This window comes from Notechis scutatus, chromosome 1, assembly GCF_049901735.1.
Source record: "Notechis scutatus isolate UNSWTSFEM ecotype Mainland chromosome 1, rNotScu1.2, whole genome shotgun sequence".
NCBI classification, from domain to species: domain Eukaryota; kingdom Metazoa; phylum Chordata; class Lepidosauria; order Squamata; family Elapidae; genus Notechis; species Notechis scutatus.
Window position 1 is genome coordinate 66099566 of NC_142009.1, and position 24711 is coordinate 66124276.

A 24711-nucleotide genomic window follows, 5' to 3' on the forward strand; every position below is an offset into this window, starting at 1 on the left:
TCTAAACAGCATTGATATTTTTTGTCTATTGAGTATGTGTATTACATTAACTGTATTTGTCAAATAAGACAAAAGAACTGGTGGACTTTAACAAGAGAGAAAACACTGGCTAAGAATGAGATTTAAGTGTTTTCTCATCCTCTCAATTGATTCTCATCTGCAAATACTAACCCATGGAATTACATTGTATGAATAAAACTGAAAAAGGCACATTTCCAGGGTGTTTAATTCGGCTCTGATTCCAAAGAAGCTTATGCCTAAAATTGTCAGGATTCCGGCAGTAAAGATAATGTTGTATATCTTCAGAAAAATACAGCCTGAACTTTGAGCCAGTTACACTGATTTTTTGAACTGAACATACTTTACAATACAGTCTTTAAATATTTTTTACATTTGCAACATAATAATTTGATGTTATATTGGCCACCAGGAGGTACTGCATGACTGGTTTCATCCTACAGCAGTGTTTCTCAATCTTATTCAGAGATCACCCTAGCTGAGGAATTCTGGGAGTTGAAGTCCATGCATATTAAAATTACCAAACTTGAAAAACACTATCCAACAGTATTGAGACTCACAACTGTACTTTAATGTTGTTTACTATTATGGGGGGAAATGCAATGATGAATTGTCAGGTCATTTGCTTTCTTTGAATAGCAGTAACCAAGAAATATAATAATTTGTGGTTTCATTACACAAGCTGGTTGAATGGGTGTTATTTTAAGACAGAAATTACAACTCAATGTCAATTGCTAATTTCCTGTCTTAGATATCCTGATCCCCTCCCATAACAAATAAAATGATATTGCTGGACTCTTGTGAGAATTTAATTAGTTGGCAAGATTCTGGTTTGGAGCAGCAAAAAATGGCCACGTCTTTACAGTCCTCTGTCTTAGAGTCACACTTTGACTTCACACGAACAGCATGTAACAGGCTCAAATATGTTCAATGTGGCACAGGATGTGAAAATTTTTAAAAAAGAAGATAGAACAGAGTACTTTGGGTAAATCAATGTAAACTTCGTAAGTGGAAATACCCTTTAACTGTAAACCGAAGAGACTAAACTCTTAAATTACTTGGTGAGACTGTCACATACATTATCTGCCATCTGATTCATTACAAAATGTTGTTCTACTAAAAGTCCAGGGAGGTCAAGAAGAGAAGAAATAGTATAGTGAGGAACAGGAGATATTTCCTTGGGAACTATTCCAGTTTTATTTATCCAAATAGTTGCCTTTAAACCTGCATTCAACCCTCCTTGGATGTCTGTGTCTAAAGAGTCTCCAATCATCACACAGTCCTCCGGCTGAACTCCAAGAAGTTCACAACAGTGAAGGAAAATGGAGAGCGATGGTTTCTCTTCTTTTTGCTCTCCTCCGACAACAATTGCATCAAAGAATTCCTGACAGGCACAAGCTTCGATCTTTTCTCTTTGTGTCTCAGTGTCCCCATTTGTGAGCAGAAGCAAAGGGACAACTTTTTTGAGGTCCTTGAGGATCTTGCATGTTTCCTCTGTCAAAGTCAAGTGCTTCAGGCGGACGGTTTTCCAAAGAAAATAACATTCTCTAGCCAGCTTCTGATTGGCTGTTCCTCCCTTTACTTCTTGTATAGCTCCTTCCCAATGTTGGATCCTTAGATTAGTAATAGATATTTTAGATGGATCAAAGCATTCTTTGCACAGCTTGGCTTGGAACTTATCACACACCGTGTCAGCTTCTCTTTCAGTGTAGTTATACTCATATTGTAAAATTTTGATTACCTATGAAAACAGAGAAATCAGAACAATGTTAGATTGGCTGAAGTTTACTTCTCTAATTTGTTGCCTTCCAGAATTCCAGAATACATGCATACCGGCTAGAAAGATTGGAAACTGTAATTTAATAAAGTTAAAGCAGCGTTCCCAAGGCTTGATTGTTTCTCACGCATGTGGAGTTCAGCTTATAGAATTCTCAGCTAGAATTTGCTAAGGTTGGGAGGAACTGCTATAGAGTCAAAGTCACTGTTCACCATTTTCCCTTTGACAGATTGTTTAGCAATGATTTGTTTTTATTATTATAGAGTGATGAATAAATTGCAGAAAAAATAGAGGAAAATAACATTTTGTGGTTTTGTATATTTGTATGAATGGATAACAATATGTTTTTAACAATACACAATATTTCTATCCAGAAGAATACTTGTGCAACATGTTTTGGAAAATGTCAGTAAAGCTAATAAACAATTAGAATTCTAATTGTGTTTTCTCCCATAGGTCATAATTTTCACATAAATATACCCCATGTGTAGAAAACTGCATGTGGAATGGGAGAGGGGGAAGGGGAAAGAGAGGGAGGGGAAAGCGAGAGCGAGGGAGGGGAGAGAAAGAGAGCGCTCTGCTTTAAGGTTCTTTAAGGTGTGGGGCGTGGTGGCTCAGTGTCTAAGATGCTGAGCTTGTCGATCAGAAAGGTCGGCAGGTCAGCATTTTGAATCCCTAGCGCCAAGTAACGGAGTGAGCTCCTGTTACTTGTCCCAGCTTCTGCCAACCTAGCAGTTCAAAAGCATGTAAAAATGCAAGTAGAAAAATAGGGACCACTTTGGTGGGAAAGTAACAGCGTTCTATGCGCCTTCAGCATTTAGTCATGGTAGCCACATGACCATGGAGACGTCTTCGGACAGTGCTGGCTCTTCGGCTTTGTAACAGAGATGAGCACCGTACCCTAGAGCCAGAAACGACATACATGCGAGGGGAACCTCTACCTTTACCTAAGGGTCTTCCTCCAGGAAAGCGCTAAAGTTACATAAAAGAACCCTATGTGGAAATGTGCAAAAAATATGTTTGTGGGTTCTATTAAGCAGCAGGTTTAAGTTGATCTAAGCCTCTCACTTAGGTACAGTATTCACTTGGAGGCCTGTTATATATTATAAAGAGCTTTCCCTCCCACTGTAGACACCTGAGTACAAAGAAGGTTTTTTTAATGGCTAAGCTCACATATGGCAAATGGCTTTCTCTAGCTGGGCTATTGAAAATGTTCAATTTTCCCTGCATGGGAAGTTCACTTGATGATGAAAAGAGCCTGATCAATGTGCAGCTTGAACTACAGCATGTCCCCTTTCCGAAAGATAGCAAAGCATGTGGAACACTTCCTGCAGTAAATGACTATTGCCCCTTTCGTTCTGCTGATGCACCAGAATGAGGCGGGAGCCGCCATTTAAATTCAAAAGGCTTTCAAGAGCTAAAATCAACGCAGGGTGGCCCCTTTTCCAACCTCTACTTATGTGCTTCCCTTCCTTGTTTATGTGAGGATGGAAGGAAGGCACGCTTGTACAGATAATCAGAGTTGGAAGGGACCTTGTAGGTCATCTAATCCAACCCCCCCCCCCCCAAGCAGGAGACCCTACACCATTTCTGACAAATGGCAAAATGTGCGAATGGCAAGTACCTCTGCAATGGCTCTCCTGCTTGCAGCGGCGGTGTCGATCAAGGTGTTGTCCAAGTCAAAGAAAAGGGCTTTGATCCCCTGCTGCAGCCCATAGCGGCGGCTTTGCCCGGCGCCCGCCAGATCCCGATCTGTAAACTCCGAGCCTGATTGGCTCATTTGCTCGCCCGCTTGGCGCAGAAACGAGAGAGCGCTCAACCGGATCTCCGTGTTCCGCCGTTCGTGCGCGTTAGATTTGCACACTCATTCGTGCACGCTCATTCCTGTATGTCAGGTTGTTGTTGTTTTCCCCCGATTCTCTTCCGGCTTATTTGGGGACGCCTAGGAAAACCAATAGAGAAAACTCCAATTTAGTTTTGCCTTTGACATAATCGCATTCTGGTCCTTCCCCCTCCCTCCGCTCCCCCCCCCAACACCTATTCATTCACACATTCAGGACTTGCTCCTCTTTGAGTTCCGATTTCCTAGGAACGCGTCGATGCTTGGAGTTTTCAGTCGTTTGCTAATGCAAGGCAAAGGAGACCAAAGGAGTTTTCTTTGCCGATATGGACCTATTAATTATTATTTTTTTTAAAAAAAAATAAGTAGGGTCCCTCCTGGTTAATGCGTGGGTGGAAGGCCACCAGGATGAAGGATTAAAATGGGCAGCTGAAAACAAAAATATTGCACAAGAAAACATCAGCCAGCCACGTACTTCGGAGTTGCTGCCTAGAAAAGTAAATAAATACGTCTGCGGAATCATCGAGCTCGTCTGTGCCGCCTTTAACACTGTTTCGTTAAGACAAATCAAAGCCCTACGTCTTTTCCATTGGGCTTCTACGGAGAGCTGCCATCCTATGCTGTGGTCACCGTTGTCAAATCCTCATCCCGGAACTAAAAAGACCAGCAAAAGAGATCGGCGTTGTACGCGTTGCCTTTTCTCACAAGAGCCCGGGGGAGGGGGAGGAGGAGGAGGGGGGCAAAACAGATCGTGAATTCGAACGGGCTTTCTCCCCGCCCCTCTAGGTGGAGGAAAAGAGCGCGTGCGCGGCTGTGACGAACGCGGCCTCCGCCTCCCTCAGGTTCGTCTTTTCGTTCTTTTGAGCTGCGGCTTGGTGGCTGTTTGGTCACTTGAGTCCGAAGGGGCGGCAGCGTTATTGTATTCCTGGGCCGTATAGGTGCCTGACTGTAGTTAGAGCAAGAGAAGAATATATATATATATATGTATATCGTGGTCTGATAATGGCTTGCTTGATATTCTGCAATGTATGTTTCCAGATGCCCCGAGGAGCCGCTTTAAATTTCAGCCTGACCAACTGCGGCCATGTTATCTGTGGGCAGTGTCTCCAGAAAGGTAACCTGCCCCAAGGGTGGCAGGACCTGGTAGCCTGCTGATAGCCAAAATATATTCACAGGAGCCTGCTCTTCTCATTGGCTGCGTTCACACATTGGGTTAAGCCAGAGCTCTTCAAGCTTGGCAACTTTTAAGACGTGTGGACTTCAACTGCACAAGTCTTAAAGTTGCCAAGTTTGGGGCCCCTGGGTTATACCATGATATATGATTGCTTGGGTTGAATCTGGTTAACTGTGGTTTATTAAACTGCTTGATTAAGTTACGCTGACTTGTCACAACAGGTGAATCAAGTCACTAAATGGTCTTGAGGGCATTTCAGGCCATAACTCGGGTGGCGATCTTCAAATTACTATTCAAACTTATTTATAGCTTGAATACGATTTTTTTTTTTTTGTTAATGATATTGTTTTAATTTTTGATCGGGAGCCATCAGAGTTGGGTATAAGATGGGCAGCTACATAAATGTTTTAAACACATATTAAGATATCTAAGGTTAGGTGCATATTAATGTTGAAAAATAGCTTACCTCTAATGTTGATATTGATTCCTGGTAACTAGTTCAAAACCAAGGGTAGTGATTTATAAGAGAGAGTTAGCACTTAGGAGGTTCTCTTGCCCTAATTCAGATTTTCTCAACAGTGTAAGTCATCAAAGGACATGGTCCTGAAATTTTAAGATTGGGAAGGTGCCAATTTTGCCCCAATGTTTGTATAATATGAAGTTGAATCTCCTCATCCAAATCATTAGACTTGTTATGTTTGAATAAAGAATATTGATATAAAGAGGCAAAAAAACGGGGGAACCAATTTCAGCCTAAACAAATAGAAATACATGTAATAGAAACATATGGCATCCTTAATTGCTGTTGGAACTTGTTTGTTTGCAGATGTTTCATTACCCAACTTTATAGCCTCATCAATGCAATTCACATTAATGTTACCAAGTTGGGTAATCAAAAATCTGCAAACAAACTAGCTCAGAAAGCACCGAAAAATCTACAGTTCAACCTTGAGGTACACACCTTCTAATGAGATAGTTGAAGTAGTCCTTGCATTACTGGGAGAGTTCCATTTCTAGGCAAATCCAAATATTTTGTTTAAGAAATGTTCATATAAGTATTAAAGTCTTGTCTAAACATCTGAATTGCAATTATGTTTGAAAAAAACATGATGGATATGCTGCTTTTTAAAAAAAGCTAAAATAATTCCAAGTCATAATTATGAATTGTGAATGACACAATACAGAATGCAATTTATTAGATTTATAATTAATTTGTTAGTAAAATAATATATAGCACAGCATGTATTTGTGTTGATTTTATAGGTAAAAAAGATGAATGTATGATTTGCAGAGTTCCGTGTCGTACAATAGTCCTTTCAAAAAAGGTACAGAAAATGATACAAATACTGAATTTCATTCAGTAATTGCAAAATAATTAAGCATTGTAATGTATAAAGTATATTTTCGTAGACATTACAGAAATGCATACAATGTAACATGCAATAATGATTAAGGTGTTGTACTAGAATTGGAAAACCCAAGTTCAAGACCACTTTCAATTATAGACGCTCATTGAATGATTTCCATACTGTCACTCTCCCACAGGCCAGACTACTTTCTGTGGAGTAGACAGTCAAGGAGGTAGCCTTGAAGCAAGCATCCAGACATCTTTAAACAAAAGGACAAAAGCATTCCTTAAATTCTGGGAAGAAGTATTAAGAGAATCAGGTTGACCCCTCCCTGATCAATTGGGCTACAAGAACGAAGGGAAGAAAAATACGACCAGGCTTGCAGGTTTCTATTATAGCATAGCATAGCATTGCATTGCATTACATTTATAGTTTTAATCTTCTTGATTTAGAGGAGGAATGCTACGCACATGGCTTTGTGTTCCTAGAAGGAAAACAGACTAAATATTGATGCCAGTGCTACAGCATTTTTAAAAAGTATATTCTTCTGTCACGGAGCCGTAGCCAAATATGTAAATATTTACACATTGGTGGAATATTTAGTATCATTTATTATACTATGATTGCACTCAGAATGTTTTCTTTTTGTGTGATGCTGCACACTAGACCTATAAATAACCTTTCAGTAGCTTCATAAATATGTAAAGAAATTATTTGTATTACTGAGCAGAATTCTTATTTTTTAACATTTAAATACTTGAGTTGTATATATTTATTTGTTTGGGACAGGTGAATTCAGATATCCAGTCACTCTTTATGGGATTAGATGGGTTATGCAGAAAATATTCCAAAGAAATCATACAAGTGAGTTATCTGTGAATTATTTTGAATATTTTTCATTATGAATCAGAAATTCCCAAACTTTATTGGTTCACGGTGTCCTTAATTTTTCAATAACTTTTTCCATAATACCTTGTGGTTCCCAAGCTGGGATACCACAATGAACTTGCAGAGCTTAATGCATGTCTGAAGGATGTCTGTGTTTCCCTAAAAAAAATAAAATATTCTGTGACTTTCTGTGAGTTCACTATGAATTCGCATGGTTTCGGTACCATGGTGCTACATAATAATCTTCATCACCAAACTAACTCCCAGCAAGAAATTGGATTTAGTATTGGTTTATAATAAGTTTAAGTTGCATCAAATAATTATGATGAATTACCTTTCCTGTAACATTAATAGAAGATAAAATGTAATTTTGATATGTAGTATTGAATGAGGACATAAATGGAAATCTAGGCAGGTTTTATCCATCCTGTGTAATGTTTAAGTGTAATAAAACTGAATTGTACTATTAAACATACAATATCTCACAAAATATGAAATTGTAACACAGTAAGAATTTCCTGGCTGCAGTCATCCTTAGCAGTCAGAATTCCTACATCAAAAATTGGATAGTGCCACAGGTGAAGGTTTTCAGAAAATCAGGGAATTAGGTGATCCAAGCTGAAATACGGTTTAGCTATGTCTGGTGGTAAAGAAAATTAGTTGAACATTATCGTTCATGCTTGCAAGTAGTACTGTTGCCTTAAAAAGAAGACTTTAAAAAAAATAAGATGAGAAATTCATTGCTAAATCAACATCATTTAGCATATTATATTGCAATAATAAAAATCAGGATTCATTATTATTCATGTTGAAATGTGTCTACATATTAAGAAGTTCCCATCAAAGGGAACAAAGAGATGAAATATGTAGAGCCACATTCCTTCAGAAATTACTTAAGGAGCCTTGAGGGTTTTTTCTTTTTTTTTCATAGGAAATAAAGCACTTACTCATACCAAACTTTTATGTCATTTCATGTTTTTAGGAATGCTTGTTATTCTGGCTAAACTCACATTTTATACTAAGCCTTAATGTGATTTTAGCTTAACATGTAGCTTGTTCAGTATATTATGGCTTAGCATATATGAATTAAAAAATATTAATGGTTTATGCAATAACATAATAGCTTAGCATAATATGTACTTTGAATATCCATTTTATCTACAGATAATCAGTTCATTAAATTCACATTAGTACAGTATTATATTTGTACATGGTATGCAGTTATAAAACATTTCTGAAAGTTTGAAGAAAAAATAATCTGTAATGTTTTTGCTGTACTTCCCACATCAATATGGTGCTTGGGAATTAAATATAGTTGTAGGTATTTAATTTCTGTTAGATTTGTATTGCTTTTGTATAAATATTATAACATTGTTTAACAATACCAATAATTGTTCCTGTGCTTTCTTAATTGTTAGATTGCCCAGTTTCAGGAAAAACACAGAAGACATCTGTTAACACATTACAGAGAAAAGGTACTTTGAATGCATGTTGAATTGAATACTGTAGTGTACTGAAGCTTAATGAAGTCACATTCCTGGTGTGATATGTATAAATAAAATGTAATGGATCAAATAATGTACTGTACTAAGCTTTTGGGTACTTCATTTAGCACTTAAAATATTTTAACTGAGTACTGATTCCTTAGTCTTGAATATTTCCATTAAACAATTGGTGACCATTAAACAACTGAGCTTTATAAATGACAAGAAATATTACAGAATTTAAATTAATGAAATAGATTGTTCCATTCAGATTAAAAAACTGGAAGCATATCTTAAAAGAGCATCACAACAAATTCAGCATATACAACAATTGCAACAGTGAGTATTAATAATTATTAACATTATCATTGAATTTTGAATAGTTTCAAATATATTTTGTATTTTGAAATAATCATAATCCATTAGAATAATTTACTTTCCATGAATAGTAACTTTTTGTCATGCCCCTGGTGGAGACTGACTCTGAGGGAGAGGAGGAACAGCCAACAGGGAGTGGAAGTGTGGCGCTGGAGGTTGTGGAGGAGGCAGGGGAAGGGCAGAGGTGGCTGAGCAGTCATAGGAGGACCCAGGCCCATCCATCCTAGGGCACGCAGGGAGGAGAGGATAAGGGAGAGACGTGGTCTACTCGGGAGGAGACGGCCTTGATCCTCTTCATGGGCTGCAGCTGTCACAACTGCATAAGAGTTTGAACCTGCGTTTGGACACGCTGGAAACAAAGCGTGTTTCATTTTGGACTGAAGTTATCTTAGTTGGCATCCTTCCAACAGACTGTGCCTTGTTATCTCCTTAAATTTGGTAAATACTTCTCCTGTTCCATTGTGGAAATTTCATCATTGTAGTTAGACTATTTTTGTAGACTATTTTTGAATGCATTTTATCTCCAACTGAGTATTATTGAACAGTGGGGGCAAGATGGAGGCAATAAAGGACATTTATTAATGTTTTGGATTTTGTTACATTTGTGTTACACTCTGGGTCATCACACTTTTACTTGAAAACATACATCTGGACATCTGAATAGATTCCACTAAACTCAGTGGAATATTTGGTATTCTGTCATATATATCTAAAGGACGCAGTACCATTTAAACTTAATTATATTTTTATAAATTGTCTGTCTTTATATATTTTTAATACTTCAAGTAAGGAAAACTATACACTTGGTGGCAAAGAAATAAATCATTACCTAGTTCATGCTGAAACCCATTGTGATTAAGCAATAGCATGTTGCTTTATATTATCATTCTTCAATTATTCCATTATCTGAAATTTAAAATTGGTATGTATGTGTTTGTATATATAATATTTGTAACATATAAACTTAAAAAAACTTAAATATTTGACCCAAGCTTAATATTTTTACCTTATTTAAATATTCAATGTCTTTTATCAGTCGGAATTCATCAAAGGAGGTAGAAGTGCCACCTTCAATAAGGAAAGTAAGTTTTCTCTTCCTTCTTTATATACCAAGATACAAATAGTTCCAGTTATCATTCTACTGTTAAATGCTAGATCAACTTTGTGGAAAAGATTCTCTGTTATTAAGAACACTTCCTATCTTTATTTTGCAAAGGTATACATGCTGAGGTGATCACTGAAAAGCAACGATGACAGTTTAGCACTTCCCATGCTGCTCTCTTCTACACACATATATAATAATTGTGGCTGTAGAAGTTGGGACTTTAAAATTGACAGCTATTGCATTTTCTTTCTGTCTATAGTCTGTTGCTTGAATTTAACTAGAAAACTAGTATTTGGTAACATATATATTTAAAAAATTGTCTACAATATGTTAAATGATTTCATGGAAAGAAACCTGCAAGTAATGGTTTCCTGTTTTTATCTGCACACTGGGAAAGCTTAAGCTGATAGACTTTGATATATGTATGTACTGTATATATATATATATATATATATATATATATATATATATATATATATATATATATATATATATATATATATAATCACAAACATGCTATCTTTTGGGGGGGTAAACGGTATTGCACATAATGCAGAAAAGTTGTAAGCTAAAGAAACAGGTTTGAGATAAGAAGAAAAGGTGTAATTAAAGTTTACTTAACTGACCCTTATATAGCAGACTGGATACAAAGATCCAGCTTTTGCTTGGGTATATCTATCTCTCTGGAATAACGGGCATGTTTATTGCATCCAAAATATTTCAGATGAGGCTATTAAATTGATCTTACCTGTTTTTGTCATTCTCATCTACTCCAACCGATCATGAATTTTTCTGTCTTCCCTTCATTGTCTGTACAGGCAGTCCTTGACTTACAACAATTCATTTAGTGACCATTCAAAGTTACAAAAACACTGAAAAAAGTGACATGACCATTTTTCACACTTACCACCATTGCAGCATCCCCATTTTCACATGATCAAAATTCAGACACTTGGCAACTGACTCATATTTATGACAATCATGTGATCCCTTTTTGTGACCTGACAAGCAAAGTCGATGGGGAAATCAGATTCAGTTACAGCTGTTAAGATTCATTTAACAGCTGGGGCAAGAAAGGTTGTAAAATGAGGCAAAACTCACTTAACAACTATCTCACTTTGCAACAAAAATGTTGGGCTCAATTGTGGTCGTAAATCAAGGACTACTTGTATACAAAAGTGCACATGCATTGACTTCTCCCCCTTCGCTCCTCTTACTTTCTAAGTTGTAATCTTCCATATGTCAAGGGCAGCATCAGATGGCTCCAGTGATATTATTTCTTCCACCTATCAAGGCTTTAGTCAATTGAGGCTTTCGCATACAGTTTTATGTTTTAGCAATATAGAGAAAGTACCTTGCAAACCTAGATTTTGTTGCCTGCAGTCCACCAACTAGGAGACATAAGTAGCATACAAAATGTTTAGACTTTGACTGTTACAGATTCTTGCTAGAAGTTATTTATAGCAGAGGCAGGATACAGTTTATTGTTGAATAAATACAGCTCTGTTCTTGTGATTTATCATAGGCCGAACCAAAATTTCGTTTAAGTAATACAACCTAGTAATAAAAAAGCAGTACATTTCTGACAAATTTAAAAGTCCTAGATTCAGTAGCAAGGAAGCAAAAATACTTAATAAAATGAAATAATTACTTATACTCTGTTTTTTGTTTATTATATTGTAAATATTTCTGAATTATACATAGACTGAAACAGTAGCTGGCCCAACAAGAATATCTTTGATAAGTCCACCGCAAAATGGGCATATGGGTAAGAGTAAAGATTGAATAGAATATATGTCTTATGTTTGAGTTAAGCATTTCATAACAATTATCTTTTTCTATATGTTTCATATTCTGTCTGCTCCATGTAATTTGGTGAAGGATGGATGGATGGGTAGATATTACTAATTTTGTTTAATGATTGGGGTTAAAAAAAGAAAGGAAAGGTACAGCTAGGATCAAGTGTACAAATACGATAAATAGAATGTAAATAGAATGAAATAAATTATGTAACAGTGAATAAATAGAATGAAATAAATGATATAACAATGCACACGATTATTATTTATCTAAATTGTTGGATAAAATTTGTGTCCCAGTCTAAAAGGGAAAGTTATAATAAAATAATTTGACTATACGAATCTAAATCGTAATTGCCATAGGAACTTGATTTAAGTTCCGATATAGGAATCCCGGGGCCGGGTTATTGAATCTGGCCCTAAAAAAAAACTTTAATTGTGATAGAGAAGTTAAAGAACAGATATAAGTTGATTTCTACATTTGCAGTTTGCATACTGCAATTTCTGATATTCCCTTCCTGTTCCCACAAGCGAAGCTAGCAAGAAGTTGGAAATTGTGGTCATGTGAGGTCCTTGCTTAATCATCTGTGTAGTCCTCATTTAACAATGGCATCTGGGACTACTGATGCTAACACTAAGCAACATGGTTTGTGATATTGCACTTTATAGACATGTCACTTTGCCAATTCCAATTCCAATTGCTGTCATAAGCTCGCGACTACATATTATGTATAATAATGTATTTTTATTATTGTGTCTGGTCACCATTTTATATTTTATATATTGGGTATGTTTTAATGTTATGTGAAGGAGTTTTGATTTGTTGTTTGTCTATTGTATGCTGCCCAAAATCACACTATTTGATTTTAGCAATATAAATCTATTAAATGAATGCATGCACTCTATGATCCTGTGTCTTGGAAGATCACATCTTGGTAATGAAAAGTCCTTATTGGAGCCCATAAAACATAGAAGCCTAAAAAAAGAATGGGATCCTTTAATGATTAAGGAGAGGTCTGTACTAACATGAGATCTGAAGCACTTATTCCAAATAATTTTTGAAGTTTGCAATGTATTTCTGGAAATGTATTTTCAAATAATGGATTATATAAAGTATAATGTAATTTAATCTGGAATATTATTTATAGGTAGTGTTACATGCAGAAGTTCTCAATTATCTGGAATGACATCGTTTCAAAGAAATCCAACAGGATCTACAAGGTAAAATAAACTTTGCAGTGGGATTTTAAAAAGGGTATTTTTTTTTTCTCATTTTGGTGTTTAATGCTTATTTCTGCTGCCCAGAGCAGATGGTTTAATTGGCTTTGGTTTATTAGGATTTCTTGACAGAACTAGTATACTGTGAAATTTTGGGCAATGAGTTTTATGAAAACAAGTTCTACCTATATTTTTCCTTTGTAATTACTCAATTAAATACAATTACTGAATTAAATAGAATCTTTCCTTCAACTATTCGCTTCTTTGTTTTGGCTTATTTGAATTTATAGCAGTAAGTCCACTGCATAGAAGAAACAATGCTTTAGAATCACTATATCCTCTAACAGGACTGTTCCCATTGTATCTATTTTGTCATTTCCTGAACAATGACATTTCTCAGTTACTTGGTTTGAAATAATGGAACAAGTCCACTGCTATTGTAGTCAAAATGTATATTCTACTTTCACTGTTATGCAGTGTTCTTGGTCATTTTATTACTAGATCATCTCCATTAAAAATGGTCAACAGTGGGAATTCTTACATATCACCATTTGTGTCATCACAAAACAATAGAAATCATATCCCAAATACTTTTGGACAGAAATCTACTCAGCATTATCAGTCCACACCTGCATCTTTGCTGTCATCTGGGATAAAGCACCCTATCACTCTTGTTAACCTTTTACAGAGGCAGCATTTAGGTAAGTGAATTCCATGAAGAAGTAGAAATAATCCTAGCCAACGTTAACTTGCTGTTTTGGGTAAAATGTAATCTTTGGGACAATGGTAATACTCTCTGATATTGACAAATGATTGTGTCTTTGTTTAAAAATACTGGATATTTCTCTGGGTTTCGGCAGCATCATATTACATGTATGGGTCTTGTTTGTCCAGTGAGATGATATTTTCCTATTTTCCTCTCCATTCTGCAAACATTACACTTCCTCCAAATCTTCTTTGAAAGGTGTTCTAATCTTTTGGAACAGATTGGGAGGAGCAGATATGGGAGATACCTATTCTGCCAATGATGCTTGTTTGTTCTCCTTACTGTAGATGCAAACTTGAATGTAGTCATCTGCTGCTTCTGCAGCTAACCTATCTTATATTTATGGCTTTGATTTCCCAACCAAAATGCTAAGTAACATTTATTGTTATGTACCAAGTAAAAAAAAAATCAAAACTGCCACATAGTGAAGATTAGTAAAGAAAAAAAAGCTATGATTGCAGGATCCAATCTGAGTTGGTCACGGAACCAGAGGTTTGTTCTTGGAGATTGAGAAATTCCCTGAGGTTGGGCTCCGGCATGAGTCTAAAAGCTTGGGAAAACAAACCTCTGGTCCCAGTGACCAACTAGATTCGATCCTGCAACATCCTGAGACACATATAGTATATTTGCCTTCATTCAACAATTACGATTGTTTTACAAATCAATTATTCATATAAGCAGAAATAATTACATCATGTAAGATTTTGGGACTATGATTGTCATAGAGTCTAGTTCACAGAAATATATACATTATATTGTACTGATATATAGAACTTTTGATGGGTGACAAGAAGTGTTAACAGATATTTTATTATAGCTAAACTATGCTCCTGCTACAATACTTTGCACATACTTTATAAATTAAATTGTATTGATAAATGTTCTTTACGCATTTGTAGTTAAATGCCTGCCATTTTTATTTGGTTTTTGTCATTACTGTATCAAGGCAGTTTGATTACAATTAACAATTCAATATTTCATTTGAGAGATAAAGATTCTAGTTTGAATTTCCCTTTTTTAGGATCTACTAATCTTCCTGGACACTCATTGCAAAAATAAAATTACCTGCAACCTCCATTGACCAGAAGAACTCATCTATTCTATATTTTATTTTTTTATAGAAATGTACATTACGATTGTAATACTTGATCTGGTTTGATTAAAGTCTGTTTGGGATAAATCTTTTTTGTTGCTTCAATTTATTATACCTTTTTCCCTGGGTGATCTTCCCTCCCCATAACTATGAATTCTTTGTGACTTCACTTTGATCAACAACTCATACAGAACTGCTTTGTGAAGCAATATGGCACCCTCACTTACACAAGTCACCAAAAGTAATTATATTGTTTCATTTTGCCTGTTTGAATTGCCTTCTACTGTCTAGTGTTTCTGGCTTCTATTTAAGCCTGAGTCAACTGTCTTTGGAGGATTTGAGGCAACCTGAAATACCTTCTGAAACAAATTGCATCTTTTCACAATGCAAAGCATCTTGCTGAGGCAAATCCAAGTTGCCTCAACAGGCCTACAATTTGGTGCTCAGGGATCCAATTTTTTGACTCTGCCTTTTTGAGACAGATAATAAATATCAAGGAAACACTGCAAAATGTGCTAATTTACCAGTATTGGGAAGGTGAAAAAGATGTTCTGTTTTAAATTCTACTCTTTGACAAATCTTTGACACATGATTAGAAGAAAATGGTGACGCCCAACTAGGAAGGTGAAGACCGTTCCTGAAGCAGTACCTCCCTATAAAGCCATCACCCGCACCAGAAACCACTTTTAAAGCTGCTGTTACATCAGTAACCATGAGTAAACCTGAGCCCAAAAAACAAGCCCAAAAACGCTAGATTCTGAAGCCGGTGGAGACCATATATTCCTGCTAACAGATCTGGAGCTCCTTCCCCAGAGAAACAAAGCCCTCTCCTTCACTCGGAGCCTGCCTACAGCGAACAAATAACCTACCTTCACTTCATTTGAATCTCTTACACAGCTGATAGAAGTTGTCTTCCACACCAGACAATGCATTTCTTTTAATATCCCCCACGCTGTTTTCACATCTGTTAGCTGGCAGAAAAAAGAAATAAACAAGGAGGGAGGAAAAAGCCCCGAGGTTCGAAGAGGGCCCCCCTCCTTCCGAACTAAGAAGAGACTTGGCGTGGCTAGATCAAAGCTGTGGCTGAAGTAAAAGGAAAGGAGCGATCGCTTAATCCTAGTGGAAAATCACTCCAATTTCTGCAGTGGAATTTTCCTTGGAAAGTGGAACTCTAAGGAGGAAAATAGCTGTGATTAACGATCTGGAATTACTACCAGATTTATTTGGAAGTAAATGACAGATCGGATAAGTTAACCCAAGCCACGTGACTGTATTTTCTTCTACTACTCAACTTGAACAGCTTACGAAAGTTTTACACTATTTCAAAAACCCTCTGAGCACCGTATTACAGTCTTTTGTTTACAGAGTAATAGCAATCTACTATTACAAAGAGCAATAATTTCCTCTCAGTCAACAACAGCATTAACCCTTTCCTTGCAGACTCTTAATACTACCTCATTACTTTAATCAAACACTGATTAACTCATTACCTCAAAACTTACAACTTTTCTACCTCATCACCTATATCAACGGTTAGATAATCAATTTCTATAAAATATTTTATTAATGGTTCAATTGATTTATTGTCCTAATTGATTAGTGTGACTAGAGTGTTTAGTGCAAATAGTGTGATTACTGACTAGTTGAAAAGATCAAGATTCATGTAATTTAATTGAATAGTAAAATCAATGATTTAGTGAATTTAAATGAACAGTGTGATTAATGATTAGTGTAATTAATTGATTAGTGTTTAGAATATTTAATTGATTAGGCTGATTGTTGCCCTGAAATATTATCTGACTAGAGAGATTACTGCAATTGAGTGGTTGGTGTGATATTAGCTATATAGATTACCTAAAACTGTTTCTTTAATTAATTCAATCAACATACTATCTTACCATTCCAAAAATAAAATCCAATGCCAAACCACAACCTAAAGAGAACATAATCCCCACCAATGAACCACAAGACTCCTGCACATGCCTTAAATGCTACAAAAATCTAGAGGATAATGAAAACTCCATCAAATGTTCTCTGTGTAAGAAATACACTCATCATGACTGCTTGGGATTAACCAAGCAATTTATTCAATACCTGGAATCATCCAATGAGTTTCCATATTACTGCAAATCATGCAAACCCAAACTGGATCTGTTGGAAAGAATTGATACCATTGAAACCATAGTAGCATCCCTGGACGCCGTAAAAGAAAGAATATCCAACCTTGAAAAAAAAAGAAACAACGCAAAAACCTGAACTTCCAATAGCTACAAACCACATCTCTACCCAACAACCACAACCCAATCCAAAACCCAGTCCACAAAAAAACACAACCCAGACAAATATTGATATCCCAATCCTCATCAGAGAAGCTGTTGAGCGTGAACGGAAACGTCCAAACGCCATCTTATTTGGTCTAGAGGTCACCAATAACAATGATGACATCACAACTGTCCGAAATATCATCAGGGATTATCAAGCATCAACCATCTCCGCTGATGAAATACTTGACATTTCACGCATTGGCCGAGAGCTCAATAACAGTGACGGCTCTGTGGCCCCTCGCCTGTGCAGAGTCATTTGCAAAAATGAATCAAGCAAACGTAAATTCATTTATACTATAAACTCACTCGCCAAAACCAACACCAACCATAAGAACCTCTGTTGTCGCCCTGACCTAACCATACAGCAACGTGCCCGCTCCCGTGTACTCCGCATTGAACTCAAAAACCGTCTAGACAATGGAGAGAAGGACCTGTACATTGACTACCATGCTGACTGTATCAAAAGTAAGCCACACAACCCAATACTCAGCTTTTACCCTCAACCACAACCCTACCTCAACCGATCCACCATCACCCAAGACTAGGCACGCACGCCACCAACTACCTCAATTCCAACTACTGCCGGCCTTAAATGCAAACTACTCAATGCAAGAAGCCTCGTGAATAAAATACCTGAATTTCTCATCCTACTAAATATGGCTAACTTCGACATTATATTTGTCTGTGAAACATGGCTCAATGCATCTCTCCCCGACTCCATTACCACAGTAAGAGACTATCATGTTTACCGATCAGATCGTGAAAATCGTCGAGGAGGTGGTGTTGCTATCTTCTATAAAAAATCCTTACATCTAAAAAATATCCAAGTTACCCAGGAGCTTGCTCTTCCTGAGACCATCATCTGTGAACTATCCTTAAATATCACAATTCGATTCTTACTATGTTACAGAGCACCTGATTATGACATCGAACATGTAAACAAGCTAAATACATAACTAACATGGGCTGCATCCTGCCCATACCCTTTTATCTTTCTTGGTGATTTAAATCTACCTCATATTGACTGGACCCTAAATGATTGTACAACTGAAATCATACACACAACCTTCTACAATGCTATTACAAATCTGGGACTGGAACAACTAGTAACCAACAACACTAGACTAAACAACTGCCTCGATCTCATCTTCTGCAATAGTTTGAATTTAATTTACGGATTACAAACTAAAGAACCCTTTTCCAGCAGTGACCACAATATGATTGACTTTTGTCTCAACATACGTCCACACAAAAATCACCACAATGATGTAATCCCCAATTGTAACTTCAAAAAGGCAACTATGATCTTATAGACAACGATCTCTCATCCCTTGATTGGCAATCTCTATTCACTGGATGCAATACTGTTGAAGACCATTACAACATATTTTTACTTGAAGTCAAAAGAGTCATCAAACTATATGTACCAACAACAACTCCCAAAACAAAACAAAAAAGCAGATTACCCATAACAATAAGGAAACTTCAATCCAAAAAGAGATCACTCTGGCGGAAAAACAAATCTGGTCACGTTGCCAATTTCAAAAGCCGTTACAAAAATTTATGCCACCAGATAAAGACTGAATGCACCAATTATCACATTAAACAAGAGGAAAACCTTCTAAGCACCAATTCCACCTGTGCTTTTTACAATTTTGTAAACAACAAACTAAAACACTCAAGGTCCATCCCTCCCTTGATAGGACCTGATGGTAAAGTCTGCAACGACGACACCATTAAAGCCAACATCTTTAACACATTCTTCGGCTCAGTATTTGTAAACAGCAATGGATCATGCCCAGTATTTCCTAGCCGTACCACAGATAACAACAATGATCTAATACATATCGATTTCACAGAAGACAATGTTGAAAAATCACTACGCAATCTAAAACCATCTCTATCTATTGGACCGGATGGAATATGTGCCTACTTCTTAAAAAAGCTATCCACTGCCATAGCCAAACCTCTAAGCATAATCTTTGAAAAATCTTTCAGGACCAGCTCCTTGCCTACCTATGGTCACAAGCCACAGTCATCCCCATCTTCAAAAAGGGAGACCCAAGCCTAGTTGAAAATTACAGGCCAATCTCCTTATGCTGCGTCACCTGTAAAGTCATGGAATCAATTATTAACCAATCCATCATCCTCCACTTAGAGACAAATAACCTACTCTCCAATAAACAATTTGGTTTCAGAAAAAACTATCCTGTAATCTGCAACTCTTACACTGCAAAAACATATGGACGACACAACTCGACCAGGGCAAAGCAATAGACGCAATCTACATAGACTTCTGTAAAGCCTTTGATTCAGTGGTACACGACAAACTACTCCTAAAAATAAAATCCTATGGTATCTCTGGACAACTGAATAACTGGATAGAAGCATTCCTGTCAAACAGACAACAAATGGTCAAAATTGGGAGCGTCCTATCAAATTCAGTACCTGTCAATAGTGGTGTCCCCCAAGGCAGTGTTCTAGGACCAACTCTCTTCATACTCTACATAAATGACCTCTGTGATCATATTAAGAGCAATTGCGTTCTCTTCACTGATGATGTAAAGCTGTTCAATACCACAGACAATACTGCTACCCTACAAAAAGATCTTGACTATGTATCAGAATGGTCAAACAAATGGCAACTTCAAATCTCAACAAATAAATGCTCTGTCTTACATATTGGCAAAAAAAATCAGAAAATAAAATACAAGCTGAATAGTCAAGATCTTGTTGGTGACCCAAGCTCTGTAAAGGACCTTGGAATACTCACCTCTAATGATCTAAGTGCTAGAGCCCACTGCAACTACATAGCCAAAAAAGGCATTAAGAGTTGTTAACCTAATTCTACGTAGCTTTTTCTCTGGTAATATCACACTACTAACCAGAGCATACAAAACATTTGCTAGACCAATACTCGAATACAGTTCATCAGTCTGGAACCCACATTACGTATCTGATATTAGCACAATTGAGAAAGTCCAGAAATATTTCACAAGAAGTGTTCTCCACTCCTCTACTCGTTGTAGAATACCTTATGCCACCAGACTTGAAATTCTAGAACTAGAAAACCTTGAACTACGCCTGTCTTCGGTCTGATTTAAGCATGGTATATAAAATCATACATTGCAATGTCCTACCTGTCAATGAATACTTCAGCTTCAACCATAACAACACAAGAGCACACAATAGATACAAACTCAATGTTAACCGCACCAAACTTGATTGCAGGAAATACGACTTCAGCAATAGAGTGGTCAATGTCTGGAATACTCTACCCGACTCTGTAGTCTCTTCCCCAAACCCCAAAAACTTTAACCTTAGATTGTCTACTATTGACCTCACCCCTTTCCTAAGAGGTCTGTAGGGGGCGTGCATAAGCGCACCAACGTGCCTACCGTCCCTGTCCTATTGTTTCTCTTATTCTTCTTTTATTTTTCTTATACGTACCCATTTCATGTATTCACAACTATGTATACACTTATACTTATCTTGTAAACAATTGGCAAATCAAATAAATAAATAAAAAATAAAAATAAATCTGTTCTTGAATTCTACTTTTTTTCACAGATGCATTCAATGAATCTTTGAAAACTTCACCTCTTCACCATTGTAGTAAAGCAGCTCCTTCCACCCATTAGAATAGAGAAATGCAATTCATTAATAGAGAGGTGCAGTTTGTTTAGTCTCAAAGAGTATCATAAAAAAGGCCAAAGTCCATAAAAGTTTTGTACTGAGTTGGGCAATTTGCTCAAAAAAGTTTGCAGCTTTGGTTGCAATCAAAAGTAAAATCAGGACTTCAAGTGCTGGAATTTACTGGAATTATATTTAGACAGCAGTTCACTTACTCCTTGTTCACTGGTTGAATTACAGTATATTCCTTGACATTTACCATTTATGTTGCAGAATTATCAATTGATTATGAATTATTAGAATAAAAGCATCTAAAACTAAGCTACATCAAGTAAGCATTGTCATCATTCATGTATTTCATATTTTATTTGGGAGGTGTTTTTTTTCTATTCAAGAAAAATGTCAGGCACTGTTTTTCAGTTAAATGTAAAATGACTTCCTGATGATGTGAAGGAGGTGGGTATTGCCTGGGTAGTGGAAAGCTTGTAGATGGTAGAAGCCGTGGTGCTCAAATCTACCTTGTCCTGTCCATGGAATAGATAGAATTTGTCAGAGTATTTTATGCTCTTGAATTTCAGTTTTCACTTAAATCTAGCTTGTAAAATGAATAATATTGGAAAGCACTGCATCAGGCAGATCAGTCATGCAGTTAAAACATTCATCATAAATGTGTGTGTGTGTGTGTGTGTGTGTGTGTGTCTGCTTTTGAATTATTGTTGACTTCTGATGACTGCCTAGACTAATGTGAGTATTTGGCAATATTTTCTGTTTCCAAATGCTCAAACTAGTTTGCTCTTGTCTTCTTCCTATGCTGAGGGAATGAGTGGCCCAAGATCACTGAACTGGCTTCATGCCTACTGCAGAACTAGAATTCATGGTCTCCTGGTTCTAGCCTGGTGCCTTTACTACTACACCAAAATGACTCTCCATTGCAAATGGGCATCTCTCTATATTAATGAAATATGCAAGACTCTCACCTGCTCTGATGGTGTGACAGGATATACATTCACTGTCCAAAGAATGTTAAGGTCAAAACCTGCAATGGAAATGGAAAAGTACACAGATATGTAGTTACCTTATCTTCAATCTTGCTTTCTCCACAGGAACAGAAAGGAAGGGGAAAGTTAAAACAGGAGTTGCATTGGTTTCTGGGTGCAGTTCAATTTGCTGCTTGTCCCTTTTAATGTCCTTCATGGTTCAGGGTCTGAATATCTGTGGGACCACTTTCCCTGAATATCTGCCCATAGGTCAAGGAAATGAGCTTTCTTCATGTCCCCTTGATGAAGAGGGGCAGTGAAAAATGCCGTTTTATCACTGCCCCTCTTCTGAGGAATACCATTCCCCAAATAGATACAGAGCAAGCATATAGTTCCTCCCCTCACTTCAAATTCAGAAAACCGGAGTGATATGTTTTGAGGCAATCAGCATGATTTCTAAAGGCAAGACACACAGATTGCTGCTTGTATTTACTTGCGTTTCAATTCTGCCATGATTTGCCAAAGCATTTATTTATTAAACAAATTTATGAAGTAAATGTAATCTTGATGTATATTTGAATTTTCTTCCCAATGAATCATATGACAGAATACAGAATTTAGAAAGAAATGAACCTACTGATACAAACATCTACTTAATATAAAACATTAATTTATCTTATACTAAGGTTTTTTAGAAAATATTGAATGTTAGGCTTTGACTTCTGTTGCAAACATGTTATTGCCAAGTGGTCTTAATGCCCTAATTTTCTCCATTTCCTCTTTCCCCTTACACCAAACAGAATCAAGGCAAAGTTATCTCGAGGCTGTTTCTCATATTGCCATTCCTATTATAGTAATTTATTTTCCTTAAAAGAGGCTTGCATTCCTTCATTAAAGTTTTCTTTCCTGTACTCTACAGTTCTAAACAGTATCTAAACAAAGTGTGATTTAATGATAAAAGACAACTAGTTAAAACAAGCTTTGCTGACCTTTCGAACAGATTGAGATGAGGGTATAGGGACTTTGGCTCTTGCTAAGAGTGACGTACAATATATTTTAACTTCTTTGAGAAGCAACAGTTTATAGGTAAGATGATTACAGTTCCTGCCTGGGAATAAAGTTCCTTGAGGCCAGTGAGGGTTACTGTAATTTAGAAGAAAGTCATTTAGAATTGGGATAAAGTTGAAACTCTTGTTTTCCAGTAGTTTAATTTTCTTTAAAATCACATGCAAGCTATCATTTTACTTGGTCCTTTTCCCAATTGAGAATACTCAACAAAATTGAGATGGAGGCCTTCACCAGCTTCAGTGTATATGAGTGACAATGTCAAAACAGCAGCAACAGTGTTTTGGTTTTGCTGTCTGGCTTGTGCTCATTTACTATAGCTATAAAAAGAAGGTAATAGAAAATGATAAAATACTGATGACATAGTTACTCCAAATATTTCTTACTTCAATTTGTACAGTGGAGAAATTGTTATTTCATGTTGGTGCAATCATGCTGTAACTTTTCAGTCAGTAATATTTCTAAATAGCTGGTTGAGGAATATTAGTCAGTGATTAAAGCTTTTCTTTGACCTGCCCTAGGCTGGGTACAACTTGCATCAAGACTAAGATTGAATTTCCACTATATTTACTGTTAATCTGAATGCTGCAGTATAAGGAAAATGGGAAGTACCATCCAAATCAGCAACTATAAGACAAAGCACTCACATTAGTTTGCAACAGTTGTCGGAGATACGTTTTATTCTAGTTTTATATTGCTACCATTTTTTAAAAATAAATTACCTGGAAAGAAGCCCCACTGAGCTGGTATATGTCCTACAAGTAGTCCTCAATTTTGACCTTAAAGGACCCTGCCCATTATGGTTGTATATGGTGACAGCCATTAAATGAGAGGGCCTAGCTTAATGAATCCCACTCCCTGGTGTACCTGATGTGGTCATGGAACAATTACATGCCTCATTAAGCAGAGCACAGAGTGCTACATGAGTGTGGGAAGCCCTGGGAGACCTAGCACAGCCCCAGGCCTACCTGCCCCAGGCCTTCTAAGGTGTCCCCCACCACCTAAGACACCCCCATGCTCCACTTCAGGGGTTTCCACAGTTTTGAGACCTTTTTCTCCACCACTGGTTCCCCACAGACTTTGGGCTTCCTTTCTACCCTACATCACCCATCACACACTTGTTTTTGAAGATCTCCAGAACTTTCCATAGCATTGCTTAGACTACATTAGGGAAACAGAATGGATTGCTTATTTGGTTGGCCACGCAGTGCGATTCCAGAAGCAGTCACCATTTTCCAAGCAACAACAATTCAAAGTAGCCGCCATATGGTGGCTGCTTCCAGAATTACACCACCAAGTTTAGGAGGTGCCTGATATTAGTTACTGATAATGGGACTGAGTTTGTTAACAAAAGATTCCAAACAATGCTGAAATTGGCTGGTGTTGAGCATAAACGTTCACCTTACAGACCACAACATAACTCATTTGTAGAACGAAGAGGGCAAACATTACAAGCCATGGCTCGTACTATGTTATCTGATTCAGGTTTGCCTGGAACACTGTGGGGTGAGGCCATAATGTGTAGTAACCATGTTTTAAATAACGTAGTTAATACAACAACTGGAGAATTGCCATTCACTCATTGGCATGGCAGAAAACCAAATTTAAGTTATCTACACACATTTGGAGCTCCAGCATGGGTGCATATTCGCTCACAAGTAAGAATGAAAGGGCAACAAAGAGCTAAGAAGTTATTTTTTGTGGTTTATGAGACCAACCATAGATCATTTAGATTTTGGGATCAAGGCACAGCTCATGTTTATTGTAGTGCTAATGCAAAATTTCTCGAGCACATTGGATGGGATAAACTGGAACAGGAATCC

General features: G+C 36.9%; 2 protein-coding genes across 11 annotated transcripts; one reads left to right on the forward strand and one right to left on the reverse strand.

The window, feature by feature from the left end:
- Positions 1–208: 208 nt before the first annotated feature.
- Positions 209–4350, reverse strand: NANP (N-acetylneuraminic acid phosphatase). 4 transcript variants are annotated; one of them, XM_026680583.2, is made up of 3 exons: positions 4215–4350; positions 3420–3737; positions 209–1759 (listed from the first exon to the last, which is right to left on the reverse strand). In XM_026680583.2, the coding sequence occupies exons 2-3, from the start codon at positions 3573–3575 to the stop codon at positions 1073–1075; spliced, it is 843 nt and encodes a 280-aa protein (XP_026536368.2). In that variant the 5' UTR covers positions 3576–3737; positions 4215–4350; the 3' UTR covers positions 209–1072. The 4 variants fall into 4 exon arrangements, with proteins under 4 accessions (XP_026536368.2, XP_026536379.2, XP_087822569.1 ...); XM_026680594.2 differs by having other exon boundaries at positions 4111–4347; XM_087966443.1 differs by lacking the exon at positions 4215–4350 and adding an exon at positions 3847–4148.
- On the forward strand, positions 4337–14976 carry RNF212 (ring finger protein 212). 7 transcript variants are annotated; one of them, XM_087966472.1, is made up of 10 exons: positions 4337–4477; positions 6073–6134; positions 6948–7022; positions 8465–8521; positions 8788–8869; positions 9945–9990; positions 11718–11781; positions 12961–13033; positions 13532–13731; positions 14818–14976. In XM_087966472.1, exons 2-10 carry the CDS (start codon positions 6086–6088, stop codon positions 14853–14855), a joined length of 684 nt encoding a protein of 227 aa, XP_087822598.1. In that variant the 5' UTR covers positions 4337–4477; positions 6073–6085; the 3' UTR covers positions 14856–14976. The 7 variants fall into 7 exon arrangements, with proteins under 7 accessions (XP_087822598.1, XP_087822609.1, XP_087822581.1 ...); XM_087966483.1 differs by having other exon boundaries at positions 8802–8869; XM_087966455.1 differs by having other exon boundaries at positions 4476–4749; positions 8802–8869.
- The last annotated feature ends 9735 nt before the right edge of the window (positions 14977–24711 follow it).

Excerpts from the sequence above, each read along its gene's own strand:
- RNF212 (XM_087966455.1), top strand. The coding sequence starts at position 4,638 with ATGGCTTGCTTGATATTCTGCAATGTATGTTTCCAGATGCCCCGAGGA. Across the intron at positions 6,135-6,947 it reads CAATAGTCCTTTCAAAAAAG|GTGAATTCAGATATCCAGTC; the intron begins GTACAGAAAATG and ends TGTTTGGGACAG. Across the intron at positions 11,782-12,960 it reads ACCGCAAAATGGGCATATGG|GTAGTGTTACATGCAGAAGT; the intron begins GTAAGAGTAAAG and ends TATTATTTATAG.
- NANP (XM_026680583.2), bottom strand. The coding sequence starts at position 3,575 with ATGAGCCAATCAGGCTCGGAGTTTACAGATCGGGATCTGGCGGGCGCC. Across the intron at positions 1,760-3,419 it reads GCAGGAGAGCCATTGCAGAG|GTAATCAAAATTTTACAATA; the intron begins GTACTTGCCATT and ends CTGTTTTCATAG.